This window comes from Lynx rufus, unplaced genomic scaffold (genome assembly GCF_022079265.1).
Source record: "Lynx rufus isolate CCGP_SWC_20201006 ecotype Redwood Valley unplaced genomic scaffold, mLynRuf1.p SCAF_1, whole genome shotgun sequence".
Classification (NCBI taxonomy): Eukaryota; Metazoa; Chordata; class Mammalia; order Carnivora; family Felidae; genus Lynx; species Lynx rufus.
This window is the reverse complement of record NW_025814823.1, coordinates 180,627,034-180,652,227: the sequence shown is the minus strand read 5'-3', so window position 1 is coordinate 180,652,227 and position 25,194 is coordinate 180,627,034. Positions and strand designations below refer to the sequence as shown.

At 37.8% G+C, this 25,194-nt stretch overlaps 1 protein-coding gene across 1 annotated transcript; it reads left to right on the top strand.

Moving 5' to 3' along the window:
- RARS1 (arginyl-tRNA synthetase 1) lies at nucleotides 1–25,141 on the top strand. The gene is made up of 15 exons (XM_047091349.1): nucleotides 1–58; nucleotides 2,182–2,316; nucleotides 3,739–3,927; nucleotides 4,868–4,976; nucleotides 5,528–5,628; nucleotides 6,185–6,306; nucleotides 7,830–7,950; nucleotides 9,786–9,915; nucleotides 10,722–10,826; nucleotides 12,276–12,454; nucleotides 12,978–13,087; nucleotides 18,282–18,387; nucleotides 23,452–23,624; nucleotides 23,763–24,010; nucleotides 24,915–25,141. Exons 1-15 carry the CDS (start codon nucleotides 14–16, stop codon nucleotides 25,022–25,024), a joined length of 1,983 nt encoding a protein of 660 aa, XP_046947305.1. The 5' UTR covers nucleotides 1–13; the 3' UTR covers nucleotides 25,025–25,141.
- The last annotated feature ends 53 nt before the right edge of the window (nucleotides 25,142–25,194 follow it).

Genomic DNA, 25,194 nt, shown 5'->3' with positions numbered 1-25,194 from the left:
AGCTGACGGGAGGATGGAAGGTTTGGTGGCTCAGTGCTCCGCGAGACTGCTGCAGCAGGTAGGACCACATAGGACTAGTAGAAAGGCCTGGAGGGGAAGGACTAGCTCCTGCCTGAACAGCGTCGGGACAGCGGCGGTGATGCGGGACCACTCCGGTCCCCTCAGACGTGGGCACGGGTGTCCGGACATCCGGGCCAGTGCTAGATCCGAAGCAAACACCTTCCCAGAGATGTTTCTCGGGCGTGGGGGAGGAAGAACCCATCCTTCTAAGGCCCTTATGACAGTGGCCTCCCGAACCAGCACCCCCGGTGTAGAGGTCCTTGCCCTCTCCTAGAGCCCCCCAAACCAGCGTCTTTGGTGCGCTGGAGCTTAGCGTGTTCAGTACAAGTGCTCCTACTTTCCCACTGTGCCCCTCCTTTCCCGCACACACACGTGCTCTCTCGGGATGCAGGGTGGGGGGAGGGTCAGGCAGAGGGGTAAGTGGAATAAGAGCAGCAGCCCTTGATCCTGGTTCGCAACTCAGCCGCCGTTCTCTCTATGATACTGAGCGAGAGGATTCCTAAAATGCCCAAAGAGTGGTTAATTTGGTCTCAGCCTTCAGTATTCCTGGGGGAAGAACAGTCACAGCTTATAAAAGTGAAAGTGAGACATTTCCATAACCTTTTATGCTCAGGTAGGGAAGGGTAGTAAGAAAGTGGCTTAAGTACTTTCATCAAATCTCAGGAACTGTTTTATGCTAAACCAGCTATCACAGAATACAAGTTCGTGGAGCAAAATGTCAGGTTCTTTCTGGTTCTGAGCCATGTATTCTTTGTCAATGTGGGGGTATAAGTACCTTACCTCTGGGTTGTTATAAAGAATTATGCAGGGGCGCCTGGGTGGCGCAGTCGGTTAAGCGTCCGACTTCAGCCAGGTCACGATCTTGCGGTCCGTGAGTTCGAGCCCCGCGTCAGGCTCTGGGCTGATGGCTCAGAGCCTGGAGCCTGTTTCCGATTCTGTGTCTCCCTCTCTCTCTGCCCCTCCCCCGTTCATGCTCTGTCTCTCTCTGTCCCAAAGATAAATAAACGTTAAAAAAAAAAAATTAAAAAAAATAAAAAAAAAAGAATTATGCAGATGATTTGTTTGTTTTAGAGAGTGAGAGTGGGGCAGAGAATTTTTTTTTGATGTTTATTTTTGAGAGAGTGGGAGAAAGTGGGGGAAGGGCAAAGAGAGGGAGACAGAATCTGAAGCAGGCTCTGAGCTACCATATCAGCAAAGAGCCCAATGTGGGGCTTGAACTCATGAACCGTGAGATCATAACCTGAGCCAGAGTCCCACACTCAACCAACTGAGCTACCCAGGCACCTGGAGAGAATCTTCAGCAGGCCCAGTGCAGCACCCTGTGCAGAGCTCCATCCCACAAACCTGTGATGAGGACCTCAGCCAGAGTCAAGAGTCAGATGCTTAACCAACTGAGCCACCCAGGTGCCCCAGAGATAGTTTCTGAAAAATGTTTAGCTCAGTGCATGAAACATAGTATATGCTCATTATGGCAACTTGTTTTGCTGTAGTTATCTTCTGGTAAACATTATCAAATTTCAGGTAAGGAATCTCCTCCTTAGTAATTCTGTTAGGTTGGAAGCTTTATTTATTTCCTTCTGAATTTGCATGTTTTTAGGTTTAGGTATTAGAGTAAAAAGCCTGGTCTAGGACATAAGACAAGGGAAATTAAGGGAAAAATTAGGAAGTTACTTTGTCTAAGAAAGGACAAAAGGCAGACACTGGAGCTATTTTAAATGTGACAAAAAGTTTCTTTTTAAAGGAGCCCTAAAGTCCTAAGATTTGGGAATAAAGTCACTTTGGCCACCCTTGAACTTAACTGGTACTGTCACTAAATCAGAGTGGTTTATTGAGACCAAAGACACAGACAGGATGTAAGACTTATCCCATTATATGCTTAACACTCCTGTTCCTCTTCTCCAACATACACACTTGATTCTTTCATATACAGGATAATGTGCTAATGTAATCAAAAGCATCAAGGAGGAAAAATCACAACTTATCAAAGGGAAGGCCCTTCATTCCCATCACCTCTACCATGCCCTGCTGAAGAGAGGAAAAGAAATAAGTTTAGGGACAGTCCATCACATTATGGATGTCATCAATCATACTGGACTGAATGAACTGCCTTTTCCTTCATAGGAAAAAGAGATTAAGTCTCTGACTGCTGAAATTGATCGGTTAAAAAATTGCGGCGGTTTAGAAGTTTCCCCAAATTTGGAACAGTTGCGAGAAGAAAATTTAAAATTAAAGTATCGACTAAATATCCTTCGAAGGGTAAGTATTCTGGGTTGTTTTTCATTCTACAGTTTGAGTTATTATACCTTTAAAAAAAAAAAAACTATTATCAAAGATTCAGAAAGTATGCCATGAGGAATTTGGAGATGTGAGGAAAGAAATCCTGTCTTTTTCCCTGCATTAGACCAGTTAGGACTAAGTCGTTGGTGCAAGTAATGGAGAAGTTGGTGTAGCCTTGTCCTTCCAGGGCCCTCTGAAATGTTTCATCCTAAATATTTGGCCAGCTTGACATAGGCTTTGAGTAGAGTTGAGACATTTTTTTAAACAACTTATGCTGTTGCCTTTTTAAAAAAATCATCTTTTTAAATAATTCTCTATCAAAAGAAAATACAGAATATATCCATAGTCCTTCTCTGCCCTAAGTTGGTTGTTTTACAATTTTATTTTTATATTTTACAGTGCCATATTTGGTTTCTTTCCACTGATCTAGTAGTGTTTATCAGTTTTGTCAAAAAACTGAGCTTGCTTTAGTTGAGGTTTAAATTTCTTGGCCTGACTCTCAGGTCTGCTGATGACACATCCTGGAGGATGATCTCACCACTATAATTGTTCTCCTGTGTGTGTATACTATTCCAGCCAGACTACACTAGCATTAGATTCTTTTCATTTATCTTAGACTCTGCCCACCTGACTCCTATGAAGTGTTTTTATCACCGGCTTGTGATCTATTCTGCTTGAAATCACTTTGCTTGGAGTCTTCTAAGATCACGTTTCTTTTCCACGGAGTCTTTCCCCCAGATACTTCACCTTTCTAATTACCTCATTCATTCTGATGTGTACTCATTTCTGTATTCATTTCAATTCAAAAGTATTAAATGTCTAATATGTGGCAGAAGATATGAGGAAAAACATACAAAAGAAGTACAGTCTATTCCTTTTTTTTTTTTTTTTTTTTACATTTTATTTTTAATCTCTACACCCAACATGGAGCTCAAACTTACAACCTGGAGATCAAGAGTCACATGCCACCAACTGAGCAAGCCAGGCGCCCCAAGTACAGTGTACTCTAATACACATTTCCATCATGCACATTAACTCTAATGTGTAAATAATAGAATGCTGTCAGTGTAATGGGAGGAAGGGCACATTAGTTCTTTAACAAATACTTTACCCTACTAAGTAATGGCAACTGAACACAAGGTACACAAAGAAAAGAACAAGCCATAGATGAATAAAGTACTGTGTGGACACCCATGCACCTTACCTTCTTTCCCTGGGTCACTTTGGTCACATGCTCTGACTTAGAAACACTGCATGGTTGTCCTATTAACGTTTTTCAGCATGTCCCAGATATGAGAACATTGCAAAGTGTCTGTTACCTTCTCAGGACATCTGAAGGTTTCTCAAAATATTTGGGAACATTTTGTTTGATGGTTTGATATTTTCATTCTTTTCTTACAGAGTCTTCAAGCAGAAAGAACCAGACCAACTAAAAATATGATTAACATCAATAGCCGACTGCAAGAGGTCTTTGGTTGCGCCATTAAGGCTGCATATCCAGATCTGGAAAATCCTCCTCTGATAGTGACACCAAGTCAACAGCCCAAGTTTGGGGACTATCAGTGTAATAGTGCCATGGGTATCTCACAGGTGATTGTGTTATTACAAAGCATTCTTGGTGATTTTATTTTCTTAAGCATTAATTGGCATCATTATTATTTACATAAATAATAGCAAATTATATTCTCAGTGAAAAGAACATTTTCCACAGTTCAGAAAAACTTGAGAATAGGGGAAGTATGTTTTTAATTTTAAAACCACAAATTTGAATATTCAGTTAAATTTTATGTGTATTTTCAATATTTAAGGCTAGTAGTTGATACTCTTGCATTGGTACTTCCTTCCTGTTGTGTCCAGGATTGCTGTGTGTTACTAATGAGTGTTGAAAGGTGAAGGATTAAAAGTTACATTCACCAACCAGTGTTCCCATCAAATAATTTGATGCAGCTCTGGTGTCTTTGAGATGGGTTTACATATTTCATTTTCAGTTAGAGGAATTCCCTATTTTTAATAGCTGCATTGTCTGATGTATTTGTGGTTAATTGCCCCTGGTTTGAGACTTTGTTTTCCTTTCTTTGTTAAGTAGGAAGGGTTTTTAAAATCCAGATTTTTTTTTCTAAGTAATTTTTATATGTCTACATTGGGGTTAAGTTTATAAGGGTACTATTTTATTTTCCAGGTTTGATTATTGCACACTTTCCTGATTTGAAAATTCAAAATGTAAATATCCTGGAAACAGGCATCATAACTAAAGACTTTGTTATGTCTTCATAAAAGAGTTCTAGATGTCTGTGGCAGCTCATTTTGAAATGGAGATCATGTGGTTTGGGCACTTTTGTATTCCTCTTGGCACTGTTGATGGCTTGATGCTTTAATCTGTCTGTGTTCAAGATTATATACAAGTCATTGGACTTCTTTGCTTCTGCCTTTTGATGGGTCTTAATGTCATGCATCTCATGCTTTATCAGTTGTGTATTTCTGAGTAAATTTCTGGAACTTGTGTAATGAATCATTTTATATTGTGTTATAGATGCTCAAAACCAAGGAACAGAAAGTTAATCCAAGAGAAATTGCCGAAAAGATTACCAAACACCTCCCAGACAATGAATGTGTTGAAAAAGTTGAAATTGCTGGTCCTGGTATGACAGTGTTACCCTTCTTAAGTGGTTGTACTGATGTTGGGTCTTTTTTGAAATAAAGAACCATTTTAAATATAAGTATAGGGTTAAAACCTGTATACCTAACAAAGTGGTAAGAACGCCTTGGACTGAGAGTTAGGAAACTGATGTTTTAGTCTCGACTTAGCTGCTGGATCTTGGATGAGTTATTTTACCTCCCTGTGACTTAGTGTTTCATTAGCAAAAAGGAGATGGATAATGGCAGATAAGTCTGGGACTAAAGGGCCCTCAATTTTCTGTTAATAGATGAACAAATCATGTACTGAGAATAAAGGGGCCCAGGAGTAAGTAGGAAGCTTTCAGGAGAGTGGTAATGTTTGAAATAGATACTGAAACAGGGAGCTTCCAAGAGGGCCTCAGGTGGTGTTGGAATTCTTAAAAGAGTTTTGCCAGAGCCAGATCAGCACTTTGGAGCCAGCATAAATGAAATTGACAAAGTCTTTGGGAGTGAACAATCATTCAAGACAGGAAAACGATCTGATTTTTTTTTCTCTTCTCTTACCGTTCATTAGGTTTTATTAATGTCCACTTAAGGAAGGACTATGTATCACAACAGTTAACCAATCTCCTGGTGAATGGGGTTCAACTACCTCCCCTTGGAGAGAATAAAAAGGTATATATAGTTTTCAGTTGATATGTTAATACCTTAAAGTGAATGCGAAGTGCTGTGACCAGCTTCCACTTTTTCTATTGAGATTTAATCATTAATATTTGAGATTATGAACATAATGGAAATAGCCTTTCTCCTGGGTCTTGTTTATTATGTGGTTTTTCTTTTCACATTATTCCACAAGGCATTTGGGGTAGCCAGCTGAGGTTTGGCTGAAATAAGGGATGGATTATTTATATAAATAAATTTTATTCCTTTTCAATTAAAAATAGACAAGTAGATTCACCAGAACCTAACACCCTTGAATTACAACCCAAGCTACTATTTATGTCTGAGTTTACAATTAAATGTTATTAATAAATGTTAGAATAAAATGTCTTGTACCCCTTTAAAATTTTTAATTGAAGTATTTGTCATGATGTGAAAATTTAAGATGTATGAGGTATTACTTTGATACACGTATGTATTTTAACATAATTGCCTTTGTATCTGTATTTATCACATTACATAATAATAGTACAATATTATTGTCTAAAATCTATTTTATTGTCTGTTTCAGGTTATAGTTGATTTCTCCTCTCCCAACATAGCTAAAGAGATGCATGTAGGCCATCTCAGGTCAACTATCATAGGAGAGAGTATGTCCCGCCTCTTTGAATTTGCAGGATATGATGTGCTAAGGTATGAAAAATGTTGCTTGAGAAAGAATCTTTGACTAAATGACTGATTTATAAGTATGATTCTTTTTTTTTTCTTTTCTTTTTTTTTTAAATTTATTTTGAGACAAAGAGAACCAGGAGGGGAGGGGCAGAGAGAGAATCCCAAGCAGACTCCATGTTTTTAGCATAGAGCCCAATACAGGGCTTATTCCCACCAACTGTGAGATCGTGACCTGAGCCAGTATCAAGAGTTGGACGCTTAACCAACTGAACCACCCAGGCGCCCCAGTTCTGCTTCTAATCACCCAGTGGGCTTTTTAAATTGTGTCTTGGGACCCTCTGAACTGATAACGTTTAGACTCTGGGAGTGGAACCAAGGAAAAAGCTCCCCATTCATTCCACAGATCTTCTTGAGTATCTCCTGTATCCAAGGGGTTATAGTCTAGTAGGGGGCGAGGTAGGCAAGAAAGAGATCCTGGGCCTGTGGGCCATGGTAAGAAATTAGGATTTTATTAAGTATAATGGGAAGCTCTTGAGAGTCATAATTAGGAGAGCAGTGTAATCCAAATAAAGATTAGTCTGACTTCTGTGAAGAAGCTAGGCAAAGAAGGCAGAAATGTAGGTTAGAAAACTATTTTTTTTTTTTTAATTTTTTTTTTCAATGTTTATTTATTTTTGGGACAGAGAGAGACAGAGCATGAATGGGGGAGGGGCAGAGAGAGAGGGAGACACAGAATCGGAAACAGGCTCCAGGCTCTGAGCCATCAGCCCAGAGCCTGACGCGGGGCTCGAACTCCCGGACCGCGAGATCGTGACCTGGCTGAAGTCGGACGCTTAACCGACTGCGCCACCCAGGCGCCCCTAGAAAACTATTTTTAAAAAATTGTTTTTAATAATGGTTGTTTGTTTTTGAGAGACAGAGTGTGAGTGGGGGAGGGGCAGAGAGAAAGGGAGACAGAATCGGGAACATGCTCCAGGCTCTGAGCTGTCACCACAGAGCCTGGCACAGGGCTTGAACTCACACACTGCGAGATCATGACCTGAACCAAAGTCAGATGCTTAACCAACTGATCTACCCAGGCGCCCCAGAAGACTATTTTTATAATCCATTTATGAGATTATCTGGTGATTTGAAATTAGTGAAAAACAGTGAGGGATGTAAAATGGTTGGATTGACACATTTTGAAGAATTTTGTCCACTGACATTTGAGAACCACTGATCTAAATTACACTAAGATAATTGGTTGAGAAATTAAATTTTCATAAAATTTTAATGATCAGCAGTTGGCTCACCTGTCTGTGTCTCAGTTAATTACACAATGGATCATAATCCATCAGTAGGGACTTCATTTACCAAATCCTAGAGGCCTGCTATGTGCAGCCTCCCCTGGAGCTTGCAGACCAGTTGAGACAACTGAGTAAACAAGATGTTGCTAAATGTGATGTACTGGCACTTCAATGTTAGTGGTTCCTAATGGAATATAGTTTGTCTAATTTAAGCATGGTTTTTATTTTCAAATGATTTTGTATTCTGACTGATACTAGGTTAAACCATGTGGGAGACTGGGGGACCCAGTTTGGCATGCTCATCGCTCACCTTCAAGATAAATTTCCAGATTACCTAACAATTTCACCTCCAATTGGGGATCTACAAGCCTTTTATAAGGTTAGATATCATTTATTGTTAAAATATTTTCATGTTTACGTTAATAATAATTACTACTTTTCTTTAGGGAGTTCTGAATAGTATTTGAAGCTACCGTGGGGTTAAAAGTAAACTCCCTGCCTCTTAACACACCATCTTTGCTTTTTGAATCAGTGTATGTTAAAAATTGAATTCTTGGAGCACCTGGGTGGCTCAGTCAGTTGGGCGTCCGACTTCGGCTCAGGTCACGTTCTCACAGTTCATGGTTTGAGCCCTGCGTCAGGCTCTGTGCTGACAGCTCAGAGCCTGGAGCCTGCTTCGGATTCTGTGTCCCCCTGTCTCTGGCCCTCCCCCACCCATGGTCTGTCTCACTCTGTCTCAAAAATAAATAAACATTAAAAAAAAAATTTTTTTTTAAAGTTGAATTCAACCACATTACTCACATTACCCTGCCTTTTTCTTAATGTTTATTTTTGAGAGAGTGTGCGTGCATGCGCACAGGCAGAGGAAAGGCAGAGAGTGAGGGAGACAGAATCCCAAGCAAGCTCTGTGCTGTCAGTGCAGAGCCCGATGTGGGACTTAAACTCAAACTGTGAGGTCATGACCTGAGCTGAGATCAAGAGTCAGACACTTAACCAACTGAGCCCCCCAAGCACCCCAGTATTTGAAGTTTTCTTGATGCTTTTCTCAATTTGGTATGTTGAAAATGTTAAAGTGTAGGTAAAAATAGTTTTTAGAAGGCAATTAGGTTTTTATAAACCGTAATTTTAAATTACTGTAGTCAACTTTCTCTGACTTTGTGATGTCCATATACAGACATTTATTACACCATTTGTGAATGTAATACAATTTTTGTATTAATGTTTAGCATTTCATTATCAGCTCTTTTGTGTTACTATATTTTTTGTTGGATTGATGTGCTAAAATTTATGTTAATCCCCATTGTTGGGGTGTTTTTGGAGTACTTTTATCCATTCAGTAAACAACTTTTGAACATGGAAGTTTTTTCTCTTTTTAAAATTATTTTCTTACGATAGACAACTTCCCAAGAACAGGATTACTATGACAAAAAGTAAACATTAAAAGTAAAACAAAAATATTGGTGTGTTTTTGTTTTGTTTTATAGGATGTGTCTCAGTATTTTCTAATGAAAAAATTGAAAACAAAATATTTACCGATGTGAGACTGGTAAATTACATAACTAATGTTATAATCTGTTGGAATTTTGTGTTCTGGATATAATGAGGCTAAATTCAAAAGGCACAGTAAAAGAAAAGCCATATATAGTCAGGCTTTGTTAAAACACATAGGCATGTATTTGCAAAGAAATGTCTAGAGTTATGCACCAAAGCATTATCCCTGTTTAGGTTGGGGTGGGATAGACAATTTTTTTTTTTTTTTAATAGTAAATGTGTTTCTTTCAAAATAGAAATAAAACTATGACAGCAATTTTATTTTTAATTACAAAAAAAGTAATTACTCATTCAGAACCACATCCAGGATGGAAAATGGAGCACGGAAAATTCAGCCCACCTGTTAGCTATTCTTTATTACTCTTAAACCATTGCTGTGAAGAATGATTTTATGACTTGGAAAAGTGGAGGTAGCACTGTGGTGAGAATTTTGTATTTTCAAGAAAAATTATTTCAAAGAAATAATAGGGCTCTTTGGCACATTGATTTGTAACTGTACTGTTGGCTTTTGAGAGCATCTGTTCTGTTTCTGTCCAGGTGTTGTAAATTTCCACTTCCTCACTTTTGGTGTTTTTGTTTTAGAAACACTCTGTATCTAGAAATACAAAGCTGGCTCTTTTAACATTACTTTTTTTTTTTCTTTTTCTTTTTTTTTAAACACAGGAATCCAAGAAAAGATTTGATACCGAGGAGGAATTTAAGAAGCGAGCATACCAATGTGTAGTTCTGCTCCAGAGTAAAAATCCAGATATTATAAAAGCTTGGAAGCTTATCTGTGATGTCTCCCGCCAAGGTGAGTTCTTGGCTTTGTTCATTTCATCCAAAAGATATATTGTATGTAGTTTTCTTGAGTCTTTTACTCAATTGACCTTTAATGACGTGTTAAACTTTCAAAGACTGCCAAATGGATTTTTTTCTTCAAATATTTTCTGACACTGAAACAGCTATTAAGAAAGTATATTAAGATAGGCAACTGCAGATTTTAACTTCCTTAGGAGAAAAAATTAATTGGGAAAACTTCGCAAACAATTTCAGGTTTTCAAGCTTGACAAAGTAATTTTAAGGTCATTTTGAAGAATATATGGATAAGAATAGCCAATAAAAGAATGGTAGTGATAGCTATTTTGCAGCACTAGTTTGTAAAATGTTTTATAATGCTGCCATAGGTAGTATTTGCATCACTGATGCATGGCTAGACAGATAGGTAGATGGAACAATTTAGGAAAAACTATAAGAAAATTCAGTAAATAGTAGATCTCCAAAGAGGAAAGTTCTTTTTCTTTGCATTTACATTTTATAAAGGTAGAGTTTTAAAAGTTATACAAGAAGTACATGTTTCTTGTAGAACAAAATGTGGGTAAGGAAAAAGAAAATAAAAATTATAGTTCCACCAACTATTATTTTGATGAGTGTCTTTCCATATTCTTTCCACGTTTTCAAAATGGCAGTATATATATAATGTTCTATATCATACATTTTTAATGTGATTAAATTTAACCTTCCAGATGTTGTAGTTAAATAATATATTTTAATGTTAAATGCATGTCTCCTGTTTGTTTAAATTCTTAGACATTTTATTTGGTGAAATTTTTTTCCTAGAGTTTAATAAAATCTATGATGCATTGGACATCTCTTTAATAGAGAGGGGGGAGTCCTTCTATCAAGATAGGATGAATGATATTGTAAAGGAATTCGAAGATAGAGGTAGGCACTTTACTTTTTTTTAACTTCATTATGGAAATTTTCAAATAGGTCAAAGTGGACACAACATTCTCTTTTTCAATCAATAGCTTTTTTTTCAGTCTGCACATTATGTTTGTTTAATATATATCTTACATTCTGTATAGCCAAAGGGCCTCCCACCCCCCATTTTTCTCTTTTGTTATTGAAGAAACTGGGCCATTTGTCTAAGAGTATTTCCCATATAATATTTAACAGTTCCTCCATCTGTATCTTCTAAAGAGGCTTGATTAAATTGTTTGTTTCTTTCTTTTAAGTTTATTTATTTTGTGTGTGTGTGTGTGAGAGAGAGAGAGAGAGACAGAGGGAATCCCAAGCAGGCTCTGCACTTTCAGTGCAGATATGGGGCCCAAACTCCCAAAACACAAGAACATGTCCAAAACCAAGAGTCGATGCTTAGCCAACTGAGCCAATCAAGGCGCCCCATGGCTTGATTAAATTCTGGTTTAGGTTTTCTTTTTTTGTTTTGTTTTGTTTATTTGCAAGCATTCCAATAATGTCAGGTTGGCTCTCTTTAGGTTAAGATGGATTAGTGGGCTCAGGTGTTGTCAGCCTGATCTAGCCACAGATTTCCCTGTTAGCCTCTTCCCTGTTGTTTTTAGCAGCTATCGTGATTTTGATGCATTACTTCATTACAGGTTGAAAAATGGTAGTATTCTGTTGTTCTTTCTCTGTTACCTCGAATTCTCCTTTGTAGAATGATGCCTCATAATTATTTTGGTTATCCTGAAGTACAGTTCAAGATAAGTAGTGTAAATACTTGATTCTTTTTAATTATCAATTTCAGAATAATAAATTAGTTTCTTAGCATGTTCCAGATACAACTGAGTTGTTTTTAGCATTATTATAAATGGGGTTTATTCCATTCTACATTTTGAAATCATTTGCCTTTATTATACTTTTTAATAATCACTGTCTCATTTTTTGGCTAATGGTAGCTTCCTCAAATTGGCTTTCCTATTTTTTGTCTTTTTCTTGAGCCCTACAGTCTCTCTAGTCTTTGCTAGTTTACTTGCGTTCAGGTACACAACATTCTAGGATTATTGTACATTTCCTGCCTTAGATCTAGAATCAGCCAATCTTGTATCTCCAAGAAAGCCTGGCTCCTTGAGTGGGAAATGGTATTTATTAATCACAATCTGTGGCCTAGGGATTATACTTTTAAGGTAATAAAATTTTAGGGACGTTTTTAGGAGCCAGATGTAGTGAGAATCCAGAAAACTGCCAGGTATCTCACCTCTGCCCTGAGGAAATCATGTGCTGCCCAGACAATAGCTATTTTCCCGGACTCCTAGTAGGTCATAGAAAATAAAATGTGATTTCTTGAGCTCTCTGGTAAATATCTTATAATGGCTCATCCTTTATATTCCTTCAGGGTTCTTTTAATATTATTAATGAAGATTTCTTTCCTAGGATTTGTGCAAGTGGATGATGGCAGAAAGATTGTGTTTGTCCCAGGATGTTCTGTACCATTAACCATAGTAAAATCAGATGGAGGTTACACTTATGATACATCTGACCTGGCTGCTATTAAACAAAGACTATTTGAGGAAAAAGCAGATATGATTATCTATGTAGTGGACAGTGGACAAGTGAGTTTGCAGATTTGTTTATGTTCTTACATGGTCTGATTGGAACTGAGACAGTATGGTGAGGTTTGTGGCATTTAGCACATAGAAGTCTTCCAAAGACTAAAGATCAGAACTTTGCTGTAACAGAGAAAAAACCGGGTTTGGATTTGACCATATCGGAATATATTTCCCAGCTTTTCCGCTTTTCTCCATCAACTGGTGATTACTTTCCTGAACATCAGTGACCATTCCTATCTGAAAGGGGGTTGTGAGACCTAAATTATAACTGAAATTTTTGCACAATGAACCTACTATTAATTCAGCCACTTTAAAAACCTTTGAACATAGAAAGTAACAGTCCTGCTCTACCTGTTTCTCATACATTGGGAATAAAGATGATCTTATTTATAATTATAATTATGCTTGCCTTCTAAGATTTGTGAGATTTAAACTTTACAAATCTTTATCGCTACATACAGAGCTTTAAGTCACTTTTTTGTTATTAGAAAGTTTAGCAGATAACTTTCTATTTGTTTCTTTGTAGTCTGTGCACTTCCAGACAATATTTGGTGCTGCTCAAATGATTGGTTGGTATGACCCTAAAGTAACTCGAGTGTTTCATGCTGGATTTGGTGTGGTGCTGGGTGAAGACAAGTAAGTCTGGAAAGTCTGAGTATTAATAACATACACAACCCCCAGATTTATTTGCAAAAGGCTATGTTTCATTAGATATTAAATTAGAATTAAAGTGCATGATTTTTCTCAGTCTGCAGATGCTGCCAGCTGAGCTTTTTTGTACCTATGTCTTATCACTATTAGAGAATGTAGCCTTTTAGGGAGATTTGTAAAGAGTTGAATGAAAACCACACTAGATTTAACAGATTTTAAGAGGGTTTCCATTTGCACAGATCTAAATTGTAAAGTCGATCACAGTACCTCCTCAGATTTCAAGAAAATACTCAACAGTATATTTCAAGCATTTTGTAATTGTCTTTTTCTTTCACAGTTAAACACCTAGTCAATAGGTATACGTTTATTGAGATTCCAATTGAGTTTTAAAATTGAGCTTTCATTTTTATGTTTATCTCAAAAATAATAAGTTTGAGACCTGCATGTTAATATTCATACATCCAGTTTTTGTTTTCCAGTCTTTTCCCCACATTCTGTACAATGTTTATGAAATAAAAGATAAATACAAGCAAATATAGATAATAATCACCAACTCAAAGGCATAAAATTTTTTAGCATCTTGTATTCAGTAATATCTTAGGGTCACTAAGCTATTTAACATCATGTCTTTTAAAATCTGTGGCATTATGGGGCGCCTGGGTGGCGCAGTCGGTTAAGCGTCCGACTTCAGCCAGGTCACGATCTCGCGGTCCGTGAGTTCGAGCCCCGCGTCTGGCTCTGGGCTGATGGCTCGGAGCCTGGAGCCTGTTTCTGATTCTGTGTCTCCCTCTCTCTCTGCCCCTCCCCTGTTCATGCTCTGTCTCTCTCTGTCCCAAAAATAAATAAACGTTGAAAAAAAAATAAATAAATAAAATCTGTGGCATTTTAGCCACCTGGGTGGCTCAGTCAGTTAAACGTCACAACTTCACCTCAGGTCATGATCTTGCGGTTCGTGGGTTCGAGCCCCGCATCAGGCTCTGTGCTGACAGCTCAGAGCCTGGAGCCTGCTTCAGATTCCATGTCTCCCTCTCTCTGCCCCTTACCTGCTCACACTCTGTCTCTCTCTCTCAAAAATAAACATTAAAAAATAAAAAAATGTTTTTAAAAATCTGTGGCATTTTAGATTTAGTGATCCAGCCCAAATGTCATTACACAAAAGTGGTAATGCTTTTAAAAACCACATGAAGTAGCTCAAGATGCTTGGCTAGCCAATGTACAAAAGCCTTAATGAAGTTTACAACAATCAGGCTAGATGTATGAAGGTATTTTAGCTAGAGTACGTGGAAATCAACATCACTTTTTAAATTTTTTTAATGTTTTATTTATTTTTGAGAGGGAGCATGAGCAGAGAGGGACAGAGAGAGAGAGAGAAAGAGAGAGAGGGAGACTTAGAATCTGATGCAGACTCTGAGCTGTCAGCGCAGAGACAGATGTGGGGCTCAAACTCATGAACCATGAGATGACCCAAACTGAAGTCATATGTTCATTGATTGAGCCAGCCAGGTGCCCCAGCATCAAACATTTTTAAATTATAATTTAAATTACACTCTTATATAGAGCTGCACTTTTTTGGAAGCAAAAGACACTAGGTCCTCATTTTGGTGTCGTGGTCCTAAAAAAGTGCTTGAATATCAGCCGATGAGTTGAGTATTGCTTATAGTATCTTAGTTTATTAACTGTTGGTTTTTTGGACTTGTATTTATTTATTTTTTATTTTTATTTTTTAAATGTTTTTATTTATTTTTGACACAGAGAGAGACAGAGCATGAGCAGGGGAGGGGCAGAGAAAGAGGGAGACACAGAATCTGAAGCAGGCTCCAGGCTCTGAGCTGTCAGCCCAGAGCCCGATGCGGGGCTCAAACTCAGAGACTGTGAGATCATGACCCGAGCTGAAGTTGGATGCTTAACCGGCCGAGCCACCCAGGCGCCCCTGGACTGATATTTAGATGATTTTTCTTACAGTTGGGTGAAATTCTCAAATTTACTTTTATACCTATATTTCTCGCAAGTACTCATATTTTGGCAATTAACTTGATCACATAATGGCTAAGAGGTTTTTTCCATGATTTTTTTGTTGTTTCATATTTCTGCACTCTCACCATTGTAATTATGGCATCCTGCACCATTAAAGAGAAAAATAATTTTAATGATAGTTAACCAGTGGCAGCGTACCATATTTTAAATATTTACATTGAAATGCTCACAGATTCTGCCATCTGCTTTTTAGTGGAATTTTCTGTTTTAAAGCTTTTTGCAATAGTTTGTCCTTTTATTTAAACATCTTCCTCTTATTTTTTGGACATCTGTTTATTGAGCACATATGAATGGCATTGTCTGGATGCTCCAGTGTGTACACAAAGATAATAGAATGTGGACTTTTCCCTAAGGAGCCTGTCTTGTGAAGCAGAGCAGTTCCCTGGGGAGACTGTTAAACTATACATGCCAGCCCCACCAGGGAAGGTATTGACTTACTACGTACTAAAGTAGGTATTAGTCATCTTTTTAAAAACTCTTGATATTCAGGTATGGATTCCTTCTATTAGAACCACTAGTCTGAACAGTAAACCAGCACCAAAAAAATGCAGAAAAATTCAAGGCAGGTGTATATAGGCAGTAAAGGAAAAGACCGTTTATTGTAGAGATGTTATAGGAAGGCCTCCCTTAGCATTTTGGCATCTCTTTTGATGGCTGTCATTTCATCAGACAGAAGATTTGGAAGTTACTGAATAGTCAAACAGTAGGGGATGGCATAAGGAAAGCCACAGGAGTATTTAATGTATTTGTAGGATAGTAAGTTTTAATACTATAATCAAGAAGAAGATCCTTTCTAAGGTAATGCTGAAAATACAACTTTAATGGGAAATACCATGATTATTTTGGTAGGCTTTGTGTTGACTAGAAAAGCATGCTTCATTTGTACCATTTCTGCATTTGAAGAATTTTTTTTATGATTTTATTTTTGATAATGTGGAGTTCAGACAACCCCAAGATCAAGAGTCGCATGTTCAACTGAATGAGCCAGCCAAGGTGATCACAAAGAATTTTTATTTATTTTTATTTAATGTTATTTATTTTTGAGAGAGACAGCACGAGCAGGGGAGGAGCAGAGAGAGAGGAAGAGAGAGAATCCCGTGCAGGCTCCCCACTGTCAGCATGGAGTCCAACATAGGCCTTGAGCCCATGAACCGTGAGATCATGATCTGAGCCAAAGTCAGATGCTCAGTCAGCTGAGCCAGCCAGGCACCCTACCCAAAAATTTTTTAAAAAGAGAAAATTAGAGGTGCCTGGCTGGCTCAGTTGGTGGAGCATACAACTCTTGATCTCAGAGTCATGAGTTTGAGCCCCACATTAGGTATGGAGATAACTTAATAAAAAGAAAATTATATACTCAGTGTTGTACAAACTTCTGTTTAATAGGTATAATCCAATTTTTGTTGAAGTAAACCCAACGTGGGGCTTGAACTCATGACCTGAGATCTAGTCCCATGCTCTACCAACTGATCCAGCCAATTGTCCCAGTAAAATCCAGTTTTTGTGAAATGCTTTTAATAGTACCATTGCCCAGGACAGTGTCTGTCAAAGCTTTTGTCACATTCTCAGAGATTCTGATTTCAGTGGTATGAATGGAGCCCTGACATCCTGTGTTTAAGCTCTTCAGCTGATTTGTACATCCAGAGTTGGTTGCTACTCAACAGGTGGGGTTATTATCTAGAGAAATAAAAATGAGATTCCAATTAAGAATTTGCTCAGAAATGAACTACTGGGACCTCATCAAAATAAAAAGCTTCTGGACAGCAAAGGAAACAGCAAAACTAAAAGGCAAGCAACGGAATGGGAGAAGATATTTGCAAATGACATATCAGATAAAGGGTTAGTATCCAAAATCTATAAAGAACTTATCAAACTCAACACCTAAAAAACAAATAATCCAGTGAAGAAATGGGCAAAAGACATCAATAAGACATTTCTCCAAAGAAGACATCCAGATGGCCAACTGATACATGAAAAAAATGCTCAATATCACTCATCATCTGGGAAATACAAACCAAAACCACAATAAGATACCACCTCACACCTGTCAGAATGGCTAATATTAACAACTCAGGCAACAACAGATGTTGGCCAGGATGCGGAGAAAGGATCTCTTTTGCATCGTTGGTGGGAACGCAAGCTGGTGCAGCCACTCTGGAAAACAGTATGGAGGTTCCTCAAAAAATAAAAATAGAGCTACCCTATGACCCAGCAATTGCACTACTAGGTATTTATCTAAAGGGCATAGGAGTGCTGTTTCAAAGGGACACATGCACCCCAATGTTTATAGCAGCGCTATCGACGATAGCCAAAGTATGGAAAGAGTCCAAATGTCTATTGATGGATGAATGGATAAAGATGTGGTGTGTGTGTGTATATATATATATATATATATATATATACACACATACACGTACACAATGGAATATTACTCAGCAATCAAAAGGAATGAGATCTTGCCATTTGCAACTATGTGGATGGAACTAGAGGGTATTATGCTAAGTGAAATTAGAGAAGAAAAATATATGACTTCACTCATGAGGACTTTAAGAGACAAAACAGATGAACATAAGGGAAGGGAAGCAAAAATAATACAAAAACAGGGAGGGGGACAAAACCGTAAGAGACCCTTAAATACGGAGAACAAACAGAGGGTTACTGGAGGGGTTGTGGGAGGGTGAGCTAAATGGGTAAGGGGCATTAAGGAATCTCCTGGAATCATTGTTGCATTATATGCTAACTAACTTTGATATAAATTTTAAAAATAAATAAAAGTTAAAAAAAATAAAAGAATTTGCTTAGTTCCCAGACAGTTCTAGAATCAAACATGTATCTTATTGATTTTTCTGAGAAGGCAAAATAAGCCAAACTTGATGTTGAGGAAGATGAACAAATGTCTTCTCTATTTCCCTTTTGGGGAATGTATTATAGGTCAACATGTAGAGAATGCTATGGGGAGCCTAAAGCATAGAATGCTTTGATTTGAGGACTATAAGATGAAAGATAATTGAAAGTACCACTCTTTCTTTCAGCATTCTCCCCGGTTGCCAGGTGGAATGAGACATTGTCAAAACGTCATTTTCAAAGATTTCTAAGTTGTAAATTCTGTTTCAAAATCTACTTAATTGGGACTCTTACATTTTTTTAGGAAGAAGTTTAAAACACGTTCAGGTGAAACAGTGCGTCTCATAGACCTTCTAGAAGAAGGACTAAAACGATCCATGGACAAATTGAAGGAAAAAGAAAGAGACAAGGTAATCTAAAGCCTTGTTTGCATATTGTGTACCATGTGCTGTGTTGTGATTTTTAATTTTTTTTTTGAGAGAGAACTGGGGAGGTTTAGAAAATCCACGTAAGCTTATATTACTCAGATTTTATTGCACAGTAAGTTTGTTTCATTATTGAGTTTGAAAATACAGTTCTTGGCTACTACAAAAGGCTATGACCTTTTCCTGCTGTTACTGTGGCGTAGTATCTCTGCTTCTTGGCATTTCTCCTGTCACAACTTTGAATGAATGATTGGAAAATATTGCAAACTAATGGGTTAGATTCTGCAGCCTACATTAGGAAGGTCAAGGATTGAGATTCAAAGGGTCTTGTGTCTTTTACTCTTCAGTAAGTCAAGTGATAAAAGGGAATGGACGGAACTACTATACACAGAAGAGTACAATTACAGAAGAAGTAGAATAGGATGTTAGTCCTGGCCTAGGCAGGATGTAGCTGTACCATTACTGCACTGTAAGGTTAGGGTTGGCTTTGCCTAACTTTATTAAAAATTGCCAAAGAGAGGGGCGCCTGGGTGGCTCAGTCGGTTGAGTGGCCGACTTCGGCTCAGGTCATGATCTCGCGGTCTGTGAGTTCAAGCCCCACGTCGGGCTCTGTGCTGACAGCTCAGAGCCTGGAGCCTGTTTCAGATTCTGTGTCTCCCTCTCTCTGACCCTCCCCCGTTCATGCTCTGTCTCTGTCTCAAAAATAAATAAAAAACGTTAAAAAAAATTTTTTTTTAATAAAAAAAAAAAGTTTCAAAAAAAAAATTGCCAAAGAGAGTATTGTAACCATTATATACTCCCACCACTAATATTTGATTGTTCCAGTTGCCCCATATCTTTACCAACACTTGATTTGTCAGTCTTATCCTTTCTGTTGAATTCAGTGGCATCTCACTGTGGTTAATATTTGCATTTCCCTGATGAGTAGTAATGTTGATTGCCTTTTTTAATGCTTATTGACTATTTATATATCTTTCATGAGGGGTCTTTTCAAGTCCTTTACCCATTGTTTGTTGTATTTATATCTATTCACATATTTACTCTTTCCTGTGCACTTCTTCCTTGAGGATCTCCTTTTAATACTTTTTTTGTAATGCAAGTTTGCCGGTGATGAATTCTGTTGGCATTTGTTTGAGAACATCTTTATATTGCCTGTAGTTTTGAACGATCTGTTTTTTTAAATGTTCATTTTTGGAAGAGAGAGTGTGAGTTGGGGAGGGGCAGAGAGAGGGGGAGACAGAGGATCTGAAGCTGACTCTGCACTGCCAACAGAGAGCCTGATGAGGGACTTGAACTAACAAACTGAGATTGTGACCTGAGCCAAAGTCGGCCGCTTAACCACTGAGCCACCCAGGCACCCCTGAACAGTATTTTGATTGAGTGTAGAATTGTAGTCCCATAGCTCTTTCAGCATTTTAAAGGTGGCATTCCATTGTCTTTTAGCTTCTTTAGTTTCGTTTCAATATCACTTATCTCATTGCTCCTTTGAAGGTAGTGTATCTTTTTTTCAGACTACTTTTACTGTTTTTCTTAGGCTTTGTTTTGGTACTTAGACTAAATAAATGCCTAAGTATGGTTTGAGGGTTTTTGCAGGTGAGGCGTGTGGAGTGTACTTATCCTGCTTGGGAGGTGCTGAGCTTCCTGAATCTGTAGGTTGTGTTCTTTCATCAGTTTAGAATTTTCAGCCCTATCTCTTAAATTATTTCATCTTTGCTCCATTCTGTACTCCCCAGAATTCTAAGTACTTATATAATATGTTAGAATTTTTGACTGTGTGTCCTACATGTCTCTCATACCTGCTTTTTAAAAACTAAGTAATCACCTCCAGTGTGGAGCTCAGACTTCAAACCCCAAGATCAAGAGTCATATGCTTTACTGACTGAGCCAGCCAGGTGCCCCTCTGCTTTTTCTTCCCCATGCTTTTTCTCCCTCTGCTTCATTTTGAATCTTTTCTACATTGTTTTGCCCCTTTCCTCTAATTTTTTGAGTATTTCGATTGTAGTTTTCTTTAAGGTTTTCATTTTTTTTATTTTAATAATGTATTTTATTTAACCTAACATATCTAAAATATTACCAACATACAATCTACCTCTACTTATTTTAGACTATTTCCATTTTTTTATTTTTTATTTTTTAAAATTTACATCCAAATTAGCATATAGTGAAACAATGATTTCAGGAATAGATTCCTTAATGCCCCTTACCCATTTAGCCCATCCCCCCTCCCACAACCCCTCCAGTAACCCTCAGTTTGTTCTCCATATTTATGAGTCTCTTCTGTTTTGTCCCCCTCCCTGTTTTTATATTATTTTTATTTCCCTTCCCTTAAGTTCATCTGTTTTGTCTCTTAAAGTCCTCATATGAGTGAAGTCATATGATTTGTCTTTCTCTGACTAATTTCACTTAGCATAATACCCTCCAGTTCCATCCACGTAGTTGCAAATGGCAAGATTTCATTCTTTTTGATTGCCGAGTAATACTCCATTGTGTGTGTGTGTGTGTGTGTGTGTGTGTGTGTGTGTGTGTGTGTGTGTATACATACCACATCTTCTTTATCCATTCATCCATTGATGGACATTTGGGCTCCTTCCATACTTTGGCTATTGTTGATAGTGCTTCTATAAACATTGGAGGGCATGTGTCCCTTCAACACAGCATACCTGTATCCCTTGGATAAATACCTAGTAGTGCAGTTGCTAGGTCGTAGGGTAGTTCTATTTTTAGTTTTTTGAGGAACCTCCATACTGTTTTCCAGAGTGGCTGCACCAGCTTGCATTCCCATTTTAGCTTTTCATTTTTGAAATAATATTAGGCATATAAAAATTACAAAATAGTAACAAAGAATTGCTATGTTAGCTTCCCCAAATAACAATACTTTATGTATCCATAGTATAATTATGGAATCAGGATACTAACTAGTGATATAACACTAGTTAATAGTCTACAGACCTTATTTAAGTTTACCATTTGTCTCATGCATGTTGTTTTTCTAGTCTGGGGTCCAGTTCGGGATCACCTATTATAGTTGGTTGTCATGTCTTTTTAATGTCTTCATTTTTATTTATTACTTTTTTTCAAATTTATTTTAGAGAGAGAGGGTGTGAGCAGGGGAGAGGGGCAGAAGGAGAGAAAGAGAATCCCAAGCAGGCTCCACACCCAGCATGGAGCCTGACACGGGGCTGGATCCTACGACCCTGGGATCATGACCTGAGTCCAACTCAAGAGTCAGATGCTTAACCAAGCCACCCAGGTGCTCCTGTAATTAGTATTTTTAAATATCTTTTTATTTTAAGCAGTTCCAGATTTTAAAGTTGCTTTTGTCTTTTTTGTTTCTGTTGTCTTGTCGGTCCTCTTCCCACCCGTTGGTTTTCAGTCATATCAACTGGCTTTTTTATTAAGCTGCCTTCCCCCCCGCCCCAAACTGGATGCTGGATGTTGGGAATGCAAAATTATAAAGGTTTTGGATAATGTCATCTTCCTCCAACAACCAATTAAGTTTTTTCTGGCAGATTGCATACCAGCTGGTGATCTTAATTCTGTCGGTCTTGGTCTGGAGCTTTGTTAGGGTTGAATGAAGCATTTCAGTTTTATCTTTACTATTAGGGTACGGTTCTTTTTGGTAAAATATGGCCCTTCTAGTTTCACCAGGTAATTCACTAGTGCCCTTCTCCCTTGCTCCTTCTGGGACTCCCCAGCCTCACACAGCTGCTGAAATCTCTGCTCAGTTCTTCAACTACCAGTTTGCTCTTTCCTGCTGGGTTTTTTGGGAGTCCTGCCTTGTTAATGCCAGCCATTGGATAGTTTGAAAGAAGGTGTTCAGTTTTTCACTCCTCTGTGTTATCTTGGTGATTTTCTCCTCACTCTTTTGGAAGCCCCAAACTCGGAATTCCCTCTTCTTACCCCAGTAAGACCACTTCTTTCTGCTTGGCTTTTGTTCCCTTCTGTCACTACCACATGGTGATTTAGACAGTGCCCTAGGGGAAAAGGTCAGGTAAATGTGGGAATTAACTTCCTGTGTTTTCCTTCTCCCAAAGATTATATATAGCCCCTCAAACTTTGCTTATATTGATGTTCTCTAGTGACTTCATATAGTTGCTTCCTATGATTTATCCAACTTTTAAATAGTTGCTTTTGGTAGAAGGGTTAGTCTACTGTAGACAACTCCACTGTGTCTAGAAAAGAACCTTAATCACTTGTGGCCTAATAGTGCTTTAGAATGCATGGCTAAATATTAACAATACAATAATGCACGAGTTCTTCCTCCTACTCCTACACCCTGTTTTTTTAATTCCAGTGTAATTAACATACAGTGTTACATTAGTTTCTGGCATATAGCATAGTGACTCAGCAGTTCTATACACTACTCAGTGCTCATCAGGATAAGCGTACTCTTAATCCCCTTCACCTGTTTCACCCATCTCCCTACCCACCTCCCCTCTCGTAATCACCAGTTTGTTCTGTATATTTAAGGGTCTGTTTTTTTGTCTTCTTTTTCTCTGATCATTTGTTTCTCAAATCCTATGAGTGAAATTACATACTATTTGTCTTTCTCTGACTTGTTTCACTTAGCATTATTCCCTCTAGATCCATCCATGTTATTTCATTCTTTTCAATGGCTGAGTAATTCCATTATCTATATATACCATATCTTATTTATCCATTCTATTGTGACACCCTGTTTTAATTTCAGTTAATTTCCCGACCCTAAGTTTTTTTCTAGTTTGCTATGTTACTTTATTTTCTATAAGCTACTTCAGAATCTTTATGGAATGAAGTGGATATAAACTAATTATTGCTGCTTTCTATTTTGTATCTACTGAATACATTGGGGGGAAAGTATTCAAGCAGACACTTCATATTTTATAAATCTCATAGAAAAACATTTTGTTATGCAGAGCTGATGAGTTATATTCTTATTATTCCCTTTATAGATTGGCCCATGTTTCCTCAGTGTCGATATTTATTAAAGTTTACTTTCTCTGCCTTAGCACCAGGACAAAGGCAGCGTTCAGTAAGCTATGAAGTTTTTGTTTGTTTATTTTCCAAAAGGTCTTAACTGCAGAGGAATTAAAGGCTGCTCAGACATCCGTTGCCTATGGTTGTATCAAATATGCAGATCTTTCTCATAACCGGTTGAATGACTACATATTCTCCTTTGACAAAATGTTGGATGACAGAGGAAACACAGCTGCTTACTTGTTGTATGCCTTCACTAGAATCCGGTATTTGTACAACATTGTTCTATTTTGAATCAGTTGATAGGATTTTTAATTTACATCAGTCATTTCTTACTACATATTTCTGAGTGGAGAAGGATGTGCCTACCAAAAGAAAATGATGGCTGTTTCCTGATTTTTCAGGTCTATTGCACGTCTGGCCAATATTGATGAAGAGATGCTCCAGAAAGCAGCTCAAGAGACCAAGATCATTTTGGACCACGAAAAGGAATGGAAACTAGGCCGGTGCATTTTACGATTCCCTGAGATTCTCCAGAAGATTTTAGATGACTTACTTCTTCACACTCTTTGTGATTATATCTATGAGCTGGCAACTACTTTCACAGAATTCTATGATAGCTGCTACTGTGTGGAAAAGGATCGACAAACTGGTAAGTGTCATATTCAGTGGTCATATTGGGGACGGGGCACTAGCAAGGCATTTATTTGAATTGGGTGTGGATGGATGGTTTTCAACTTGTTTTATTTATGGAACAACCCCCCCCCCCCGCCCCTCCTAGATTTTCTTCCCAACTATACACTGGTCGTTATCATATATAACAGACAAAATTCAACTAGATCTAATAAAAGCATGAATGGAATTCTCATTCCACACAAAGTAGTTTTCCCCACCCTCAGGCACATGCATGGAACCAACCATAGAACTCCAAAGAAAACAATTGGAAGACCACTAGGAATAGGACATTTCCAATGAAAGCAATGTTACTGAGGGTCCCAGAATGAGTCTTTGGGAGTTTTTGATGATGGAAACTGCCTTTGGGAGAAAAGTGGTATCTTTTCTTACCTTAGGCTTTCTGCTAACTTCTGTTACAGTTACTGAAGTAGACTGAAGTAATTTGTTACAGGGCAAGTAGGTGTTTTTGAGAGTCATGCCTGAGAATTGAAATTTCATTAGGAAAAATAATCTCACCATTATCCTGAAATTAAAGTTTATAGTTATTTCAAACTATGAGGCCTAAGATAAAACTCTGAAAGAATTTTAGAAGAAAGATAAAATTTATCATTCTAATCATTGTAGAACTTGTATCCCCTTATCAGAAACAGATTTCTTGAACAGAAACATCTTTCTTGAATTGTCTGTGTTTTAACCTTGAATTGTCTGTATTTAAATCTTGGATTGTCTGTATTTTAATGTGAAGGTAATTCTAGTTAAAGTCCCAAAACATGGGTTAGGCTATTCACATTTCAGTAAAATACAGAAGTAGTACAGATTCTTTAGTAATGGTTTTCAAGAAGACAAATTAATCTTTTTTTTTTTTCTTTCTATTTTCTCAGGACAAGTGTTGAAAGTAAACATGTGGCGTATGCTGCTGTGTGAAGCAGTAGCTGCTGTTATGGCCAAGGCGTTCGATATCCTGGGAATAAAACCTGTCCAAAGAATGTAATCCTTCTTAGGTTTGAACACTGTGTGTTTTTACCAGAAGTAGCCATTTAACACTGTTTGCTTTTTTACAATCATGTGGATACAAAAATAAGTAAAGGAAATTTGTCAGCTGTCTACATAACTTGTGCTTTTTTTCTAACAACTGGGCCTCTGAAAAGAAAAACATAACTT

Coding starts and splice junctions, on each gene's coding strand:
- RARS1 (XM_047091349.1), top strand. CDS start 14: ATGGAAGGTTTGGTGGCTCAGTGCTCCGCGAGACTGCTGCAGCAG. Junction 7,951..9,785: donor ATCTACAAGCCTTTTATAAG/GTTAGATATCAT, acceptor TTTTAAACACAG/GAATCCAAGAAAAGATTTGA. Junction 24,011..24,914: donor GGAAAAGGATCGACAAACTG/GTAAGTGTCATA, acceptor CTATTTTCTCAG/GACAAGTGTTGAAAGTAAAC.